The 9662-nt window shown below is 43.3% G+C and overlaps 3 protein-coding genes across 3 annotated transcripts in view; 1 reads left to right on the plus strand and 2 right to left on the minus strand.

Moving 5' to 3' along the window:
* Nucleotides 1-9662, minus strand: part of LOC126562725 (protein lifeguard 1-like) — a 195583-nt gene that overhangs the window by 152258 nt on the left and 33663 nt on the right. The window lies entirely within an intron of this gene.
* LOC126562201 (26S proteasome non-ATPase regulatory subunit 12) lies at nt 1460-2961 on the plus strand. Its single transcript, XM_050218645.1, has 2 exons — nt 1460-2381; nt 2446-2961. Exons 1-2 carry the CDS (start codon nt 1471-1473, stop codon nt 2930-2932), a joined length of 1398 nt encoding a protein of 465 aa, XP_050074602.1. The 5' UTR covers nt 1460-1470; the 3' UTR covers nt 2933-2961.
* Nucleotides 3346-4410, minus strand: LOC126561129 (uncharacterized). The gene is made up of 2 exons (XM_050217073.1): nt 4333-4410; nt 3346-4263 (listed from the first exon to the last, which is right to left on the minus strand). Exons 1-2 carry the CDS (start codon nt 4408-4410, stop codon nt 3346-3348), a joined length of 996 nt encoding a protein of 331 aa, XP_050073030.1.

A 9662-nucleotide genomic window follows, 5' to 3' on the forward strand; every position in this document is an offset into this window, starting at 1 on the left:
TTTAGTGCTGCTTGTTTTGGACACAATTCCTGTTCGTACCTTCATTTGCTTGCGCTGCGAGTACGGGACTTTGGCCGGAAGGTGCACACCACGTTCTTTTTTTGCCCTTACACATCATGGACGCAGATGGGTGGGTGGCGTGCAGAGATAGGGAAGAGTTGCAGCGGTAGAGCAGACACTGGGAAAATCAGTAGACTTTCATCATGGCTTGCAGCTATGCTCCGGCTTGAAATATCGAAAGGGACAGTTTTGTAAAGGTTGCTATTTCATGTGTTTTGTTTTATTTCGGTGTTCGGAGTTTTATACGTTGCTAGTAAGGCTGTATTTTGTTTAGTTTGCTGTTAAATTTTGTTCACTTGTACACAGAAAGGCTGTGGCAATAGTGTGGAGGCTGTATAAACACTCGATCACATTCAACATTAGTAAATTAGAATTTTACATCTGCTTTTTTCTACTTAACAAAATCGGATAAGATATATTGAAATTTTCCTTTCAAATTTAAATCTTTCTTTACAAAAACTACATAAAAAATTGTCAAAAATAAAAACATACTACACAAATGTACACTGATTTTCTCTGAATAACACTCAACTGCATTTGCAGAAACTCAATTTACTACATCATTTTGCTGCTCTTATGAAATGTATAGGCCGATTTAGAAGAAGAAAGCTGTTGTTTGTTGCATTTCAATGAATTTTATCTTTATTTTTTGGAGTATTCAGATTTTCCTTCATTTTCTTATTCAAAACCAAATCAAATCGTCATTTTACTCGACATTTTCCAACGGATGCATCCGCTGCGGCTGCGTTCGTTGTGGTGTTTGAATAATATACTCGATGAAATGGCTGCGTACTCGCACGATACGGCGAAATTTCTAATCGATGAACGGTACAGGGCTCTTAAGTGAATGTACACACAGTTCATTCTTATTAATGCTGGAACATCATGGTATCTGATTACAAATTCAATGCAATCAATTTTTGCTGAAGTAAGTATCAAAAGCACACAAAATAGTTTAGACTCAATTGCTAACAATATAAAAAAATACGGCTACACAACATCGAAAGTAGTATTAGCAGCCCTGTACTTTGTTCGCAGCCGAGGTTTCCCGAAGCAATGACAGCCACCTTGACAGTGCACGATGCGCAAAGTCATCATCTGTCAAGTAGGAAAACTAAAGAATCATCTGCCAGCCGCTTGCAGAACGTTTCCGTGGATAATTTAGTTTATTTCCCTTCTGAATAGGAGAAATACAATAGTAATTCAACAGTGATTGCGTGTATTGTGACAGCAGCGAAACTTCGAACGAGTTCTCCCCCCCCGCTATGTAAGTTGTACCTTGCACACAAACCAGTCTCGTAGCTTGCGTATCCAGTACCAACAGCGTCTCTATGTTTTTGCTTTTTCTCCATAGCACATCATCGTGAACCCAGCGCTTTGGAAAATAATCGTAGAGAGAACCTGCTCAACATGGACCAAGCCATGGACATTAATGCGTTCGAGGGCCGTATCGTAAAGATGGAGGTCGACTATAGTGCGACCTGTGACGAAAAGATTCCGCTCTGCAAAGAGATGGCAAAGGACGAGAACAAGTTTAACGAGGCGCTTGAAATATTGCTTCAGCTCGAAAAGCAAACGCGCATCGGTGCCGATATGGTGTCGAGCGCTCGCGTACTCATTGCCATCGTGCAGATTTGCTTCGAGGCACGCAACTGGAACTATCTGAACGAGTACGTCACGATACTGGTCAAGCGCCGGTCACAGTCGAAGCAGGCGGTAGCAAAAATGATCCAGGAATGTTGCACATACGTGGACCAAACGCCCGACAAGGAAACGAAGTTAAAGCTGATCGATACGCTACGTACGGTTACGGAGGGTAAGATTTACGTCGAGGTGGAACGTGCCCGGTTAACGAAGATGCTAGCTGACATTCGGGAGGCGGATGGGGATGTTACCGGTGCGGCCACTATCATGGAAGAGCTGCAGGTGGAAACGTACGGTACGATGGATAAGCGCGAAAAGGTGGAACTGATCCTGGAACAGATGCGGCTCTGTTTGGCCAAGCAGGACTTTGTCCGTACGCAGATCATCGCAAAGAAGATTAACATAAAGTTCTTCAACGATGCCGAGCAGCAGGATTTAAAGCTCAAATACTACGATCTGATGATACGGTTGGATAAGGATTCGTCGTTTATCAAAACTTCGCGCCACTACCTGGCTGTGGTAGATTCGGACATGATTGCACAGGAAACAGAACGGCGACAAAAGATGATGATCTATGCGGTGCTGTACTGCATTCTTTCGCCGTACGATAACGAGCAGGTGGATATGATGCACAATCTGTCCAAGAACAAGCTGCTCGAGGAGCTACCGGTGTACAAGTAAGTGGTGGTGGTGTATTTTGGTGTATTGAAACGATTTCTAACCGTCTTCCTTCGTCCACAGAGAGCTGCTGCGTTTGTTCATGTGCAAAGAGCTGATCAATTTCGATGCCCTCTGCACGGTGTACGGGGCCGAGCTGAACACTTTCGATATCTTCAACCAGGAAACGAGCCACGGCAAGAAGTGTTGGGCCGAGCTGAAGAATCGTCTCATCGAGCATAATGTGCGCATCATTTCGAACTATTACACGCGCATCAACTTGAAGCGTATGGCCGAACTGTTGGATCTGAGCGAAGCTGAATGCGAAGAGTATCTGTCGCGGATGGTAAACGCTGGCACGCTCAAGGTGAAAACGGACCGACCGGCGGGGATTATTCATTTTTCGCAGAAAAAATCCGCCTCAGAAGTGTTGAACGAATGGGCCTTTGGGCTGAACGAGCTGATGAACCTGGTGAACAAAACCTGCCACCTGATCAACAAGGAGGAGTGCATCAACAACGTGATGCCGATGCCGGTGGCTGCATCCGGTACACCGTCAGCAACGTCGTGAGCGTGCTAGAGACTGATGAACGCATTATCTCAAACCACGGACATCGTTGGTCTGTAAAGGAGCATAGCGGTTACATTTTTTTTAGAAGCTTCCCGAGAGCTCGCCGTTCAGAACCATATAAAAAAAGGAAAAGGAAAACTTTGAAATAAATCCACGTGAATGTACGGGACACTATTGCAATTTTGTTTTCTATCATTCGCAAAGCATGACGCAAGTCCCAACCTTCGTCCTACGCGGACGGATCGTTCCTTTGTAAAACAAAGCTATCGATTTCGTAGAAAGATAAACGTTGACCTTTACTGACAGTTGGAGGCTTCGGTTGCTTGGCTATCGTGCTTCATCAAATCAACGACAATCCCATGAAAGTACTTTTTTCTTTCCAATTTGTAATCATACCAACGCAATCTCATCAGTTATGCTAGGTCTTTGGTCGAAACCAATCCCTCACTACTGGCTCTATCGTTTATGCTACTTTCCTTAATAGAATCGCTTGTTAAACAATCTTCTAATCCTTCTCTAACTTTCTCCACATCAACCAATTCTTCCTTGGCAGTGTATTGCTCTAAATTATCTAGTAACTTCACTATGATCATGTTCAGTCGTACCGGGTGTTCATTCTCATCGGACCGAGATGATGCCAGCTGAGTTGTAAGATCCTTCCTAAACACTAGCGTCCCATCGTACCAGGCCCGAACTTCCAAAGCACTATCAATCAACAGGGATACCGATCTACTCATGTTCCCATCCCTCTGACACCATCCAAATCGACTGAACGCTACATACGCTCTGTCTGGCTCACGGTGTACACCCCAAAGCGTGGATGGTAGTTCCACCTCAAAGATGTTATCGTACAGTTCCTCGAAAATGGTTTCTTTTTCTCCGCCATCCATTTCCGTGCCTAGTGACTCCACCGCTCCATTCTCACTCGGCGTTACCACATCCGGTTTGTTTACATCCATCGATTCACTCTCCTCTATGAAAATAACCATCGACTGTTCCCGATCGACCGGCTCCTCCACTGGTTGGCTCGTACTTTCCACAACCACGATGACATTCTCTTCTTCTGAACGTTCTGGTGATTTCTTTCTGCGCTTTTTGCCGGTAGCAACCGTACCAGCGTCCGGTTTCACCACATTAAAGATACTGGGAATAGCGTCCGGTAGGAGCACCGGTATCATTCGCAACAGTTTTTTCGTTTTGCCCTCGATGTGATACGTCCAAGCGCGCTGTATGTCCGTGGGTTTGAAGTGTTTTTCACACACCCGATCGTGTGGGCGCAAGGGCCGGTGTTTGGGAAGTGCCAGGCGCCATTCTTCAAACTTTTTAGGATCCTGTCGAAGGTAATCGAGTGTATGGAGTTGAGCCGTGAAAGGGTTTGTTTTCGCCCTGCGTCTGCTTACCTTGGGAACGTTAAACATCGTTCGCTTTGAATCGTTCTTGTGCTGCCGATCACACTGATAAACGTAACAGTTTCTCATGATTACAGGAATACTACTGGCCACATCGATGAATACACCTTCGAAACAAGTTGCTTCTATTGTGATGAAAAGCGAGTAGTAAATAAAGCCGGCAGAGAAAACCGCGCATGTAAACAAAGTTGACTGTTTATGTTTTATTTGCCTTTTTTTTACAAATATGTCAAAATGTCAAACACTCATGACCAGATGACGGAGCGCTTGTGCTAGAGTGCGAAAAAATATCCGACATTTTTGCAAAAATAAAGTGAAAACATTCAAATATATTTAAAAAATGGTTCAATAGCTATACAAAACCGTTCTCTGAATAATTTTCCATGTATTTGTAGTAATGGTTAATAACCCAGAGAATAAAGAGGATATTTTGTGTATAAACGCCTGAAGATATGCAATACAGTGTTTCAACTACCGTATTTACCGGAAAACGTTTAAATTTCCTTTCACCCTGGCAGGTAGTATATGAACCGTAAAAAAAGCATGTAAAATTGATTGGTTCCATACATCAATTCTCTTTAAATCCAATTAAAGATTATTAATTATTTTCATTCCAAAAGATGCATCTTTAATCGCAGAGCGCTTTAATCCGTTAAGCCAATTTTTCTCCCTCGGATCAATTCAATGAACTGCTCGGCAAACGAGATATGGTCATGGTAGTGAATAAAGCAATAACCGGTTCATACCGGTCATACACACAGCCTTTAATGCTATATCGTGCACATGCTATCAACATTCATCCTCTATAGCCACCACTTCACTCGAGCTTTATCGGATCGAATATTGTCCGCCGCTCGAGAACCGGAACATCTGATGTTTATCTACCCGCTTGTCCTCACTGCTTCACCTTTCTGCACCCGCGATCGGTGTTGATAAACGACAGAGCAGGAATGTTCCGGCAGCACATAAATTTTCCCCCTCATTCACATCTCCTTGGCTCACTTAGGCAAGCGTCGCGATCGTTGTCCTCATTATTGGATAATGACACGTCTTTCAGTCTCGGCCATGCTATCCTACCGTGCTCCGGATGGCATTATTCGTAGCAGACAGACCGTGCCCTCGGGACATTCGGTTTATTCGAAGGGGGGGTTTCGTCCATCACCTTTTTTTTTCTTCGTACCTTTCACCGGAAACTGGATTGATCGAAGATTCGGTTGAATGGATGTGATGCGAAAAACTGGGGTGAGAAACATAAGCTTATGCCAGGAGTTTCACATGCACATACCGTTGTTGGCGGCTTTAGCGCAAGCTTTCGTGTTCCACGTGACCCACCAGAGCTGGCACCATTGGCAGGGTGCAAATTTATGGCCTGTACTTTTGGGTCGAATGGAAAGTGTATGGAAATTTCATCCATAGCTTCACGGCCCGTTTCTCGCTGGAGGTTTATCCACCGGGCCTACCCATACTCTCTCACGGTCAGGTCACGGCCGAAACTCGTCGCCTCCCCCCTTAATCGATAGTAGTTTAGGCGACGCTTACCACGGTTGATTGAGTTGATGATAAGCGGCGAAGGCTGTCATGCGAACAAATAAAGTGGAAAACAACTCAATCCGGACGACGATGATACGACCGAGAGATATGGCGAATTCCCACTCCACCTTGCACCCGGGAATGGGTGGATTATTGGTCGTTTTGGGGTGTATAATAATCGATCCTGAGAGCCGATCTTTATCATTACCCTTGTTAGGGAGATGGGCGCAGAAAATTTTCTTCAACTTCTTTTCAAGCGCAATATTAGGTTCTTGGAACACATTTGGGGAATCTCGCTTTGAAGTGCTTTGAGATAGAGATTTCGCTTTTGAAGCATTTTAACTGGATGATAGGTCAATTTCCATTTCATTGAAATCCAATTAAGAGGTGTGTTGTGATGCTTGGAAATAGGATAGCTTTGAACGCCATCAAAAGCTGGAGCTGACTCTTCACACAGTGAAGAAACCTAGCAAATGTGGCAATGGTAAGAGTGTCCAGACAGTTTACCTTGCTTAATCCTACTTATTGAAAAAGGCTATTCAACAGATTGACATTGACCGTGAATGTTAGGCAATTCCGAGGCTTCTGAAATGGCAAAATGGACCTTCGCAAAGAGCTGCGCAATAAGAACTCCCCAGAGCTGATTCTTCTAACTTCCATTGTCATTAGGGATGAATTTCGTATAACAGATGGCAAAATAACAGAAAGACAACAAAAAAAGGAAGCTGACTACAATGTATGTACAGCTGTTTCTTGTCAATTTCACCTCCAGCAAATTGAACAAACATGACTTCTTTCAGCACCATTTTTCCCGCTTCTTCCTTTCCACTTGTTGTTGCTTCCTTTTGTAATTACAGTAATTATACATCTAAAGACCCGGGTTTCATGTTCATTTTCCAAGAAAGCCATGCTACATAATAATAGCTTCTCGCACTGTGGTCGTCGAAAACCACCGCACGTACCGGGTGTCGGCGGTCGGACGGCTTAAAGCTGCCCTTTCAAGGATTAGAGTGACGCCAAAGCTAACGGGGCCCGCATGTACTATTTGCTTTCGTGAGATCCGTTCGCTAACCTAGAAAAACGCTTTTCTAGTGTTCAAGGTTGAATGCGTAAACAACCACTCGCCACTGCCATCGGTTCGTGACGATTCGATAATAGGTGCCAGCCACAACCAGTACTCTCACCGGCAAACTCACCAATAGAAGCACAGCTTAAGGACGCCCTCGACCAAATGAACTATTTTGTTTTGTGCTCTCTCCGTGCTAAACACATACACACATTCACACAATAATTGTGTCCTCTGCTCGTCGTTATTCGTTGTGATGGCGCAGCTGACGGTAAGGATTCCGAGGTGCCATGACCGACTTGCAAACTAAAACCAAGATTGAGTTGTGTGTTGTGGCATCATAACGCACAGCTGAGCTGACTAACTAACCACGAAAGTGTGGAAACCACCAGCAAGCATACGTCTGACTAGTGGCTCTGTTCGATCAACTCTATGGATGGAGGCGCCCAGTCGTTTGTACGCCACAAAGCCTCAAATACCAAAAGGGAGAAGGAACATAAGAAGATTATGAAATTTTCGGTAATCGTTGGAAGTTTAAATGCTTTGTTTGTTCATTTGAAGTATGGTATTTATATCATCCGAATGTTTTTGTTGAATTTTAACACATCATTTTTAAATTTCCCTAAACATATAAGGAAACTATTTGTAGCAACAATGTTAGGGTTCCCCTTCAATACTTCGTCGAACGTTACAGAGTGACGTCAAGAATTAATACCGATAAGCACGAAAATAAGATCAACTAATTATAAATCTACCGAGCATGCCTGGGATAAGTCATAGCATAAGGAGGAAATGCCTTATTATTAATGTTTAATGTTTCAGTCACACATGGTGTTAATAATACGGCAACGTGACGTCAAACGTAAAAATAAATAAATAAGTAAGTAGATAGATAAACAAGTAAATAAATAAAATAATTATAAATCTAACCTTTCTTTACACCTGAACATATTCGTTTCCCCTGGGAACCAAATTGTCCTCGATGGCGATAAATTATATTCCACGAATTGATGGTAAATGTAGCAAGCTTAAGCATAGCTTGCTGTAAAAATAAAATTATCTGAAGGACAACTATTTTCTTATTTATTTCAAGCTTCTGTGACTTTAGGCTAATTTAGGCATAGCTGGGTAGTCAGTCCCAGGTACAATGGAACGATTTCGTTGAGTTTTCACATCAGTCATATCACATTTCATCAATTATTTATAGTACCTTTAAGGCTTGGTTGTAAATGTAGTTCACGTAGCATTTTGTAAAATATATTTTTGTATTCATTTTTTAACGTCATAATTCATCATTCTACATCTTCTTTGAAAATTGTATTTCGAAGTTTAATCAGGAAATTGACAGCAGAAGGGTATATCGTACATTTACCCAAACACGCGCCACGAATTAATTTATTATGTGCTCCCCCGATTAACGTTCACTTTTATGTGGCCCACAATTTCACGCGAAAAGCTTGATTGACAGATTATATTTCCCACCCCCCCAGCACTTGATTGTAAGGATCAATATTATTTCATCATTTATGAATCGCAAAATCGCCGAACGCCCCGTCGATCTGCCGCGTGACACAGAAAGCAACGGGCAAAATTAATCAGTCAAGGCTGCGATTCAGCTAGTGAACGAACGAACGCCACCGCCAACCACAAAAAAAACCCCACAAAAACAATCTCAACCACTTACCTGACCATCGCTGCTCCGGCGTCTCCACCTCCCGGTACGTACGCTACAGTGGATTGCGTCCGTCCCACCGGTCACATGGACCCAGCCTCCAGTTTCACCGTCCGGCTCGCCGGTAGTACACCGACGATTCTTTATGCTCCACAGCAGGCAGGTAGCGTGGGGAAACATTTTCCACTAATTCGATTACGAAATTCGATTGCGAGCCGCGCTCCCAAAATTGCTTGTCCCAGTCACAAACGGCACACCGAAACACACACACACAACAACCACAAACACACTTGCACGTGAGTTTTCGGGTTGCCAAAATCCAAACACTATGGCACGCGATTTCCGTTACGCTCGGTGTATAGGCTTTATATGTTTTTTTTTTATTTCAAACCCACGAGGGAAAGCACTCCAAGCTCACGATGATATGCTTACGTAGCAGTGGCCTTTCTCCGTTATAATGCTGTTTTGTGTGCTTTATAGTATACTTTTTTCCACTTTTCACTAGCATGAGATATGTGCACAGTTGCATAAAGCAATCAGTAATGCTTCCAAAAACCCCTGAAAAAAAACGCCTTTTTTATCACACAAACAGGCTTTCTCGCAATCAATTTGTTTTGTTTTTACACATCACATTTGCAACCACGTTCAATTAATTGTTTATGTTTGAACAAAAAGCTTTCCGAGCTTGTCTTTCTCCTTGCATGACACACTAAGACCCGGAAAATGGTTCACTGATGGCACTCGCTTTAAAAAGAAGATAAACGAAAAACACAGATACCACTGAGAACTGGTTCCTCACGTGGCCTTGTAGGCGGTCGGAATATTTGGTAACTGCATCGGTATGGTAACCTATTGCACACATCCGCAACACAGTGTTTTATTATTGGGATCGGGCCCTATGATGCAGAAGTTGTATCCTTACACCACTTTGTTGTACAATTTCTTGTCCTTTTTCTTCAGCATGAGAGTGAGGGAGAGAGGGAGAGAGAAAAAGAGAGTGGAAACGACTTGAAACGGGCAACAAGGTATCGTGAGCCGGAAGACAAGATAACA

Source organism: Anopheles maculipalpis, chromosome 3RL (genome assembly GCF_943734695.1).
Source record: "Anopheles maculipalpis chromosome 3RL, idAnoMacuDA_375_x, whole genome shotgun sequence".
Classification (NCBI taxonomy): Eukaryota; Metazoa; Arthropoda; class Insecta; order Diptera; family Culicidae; genus Anopheles; species Anopheles maculipalpis.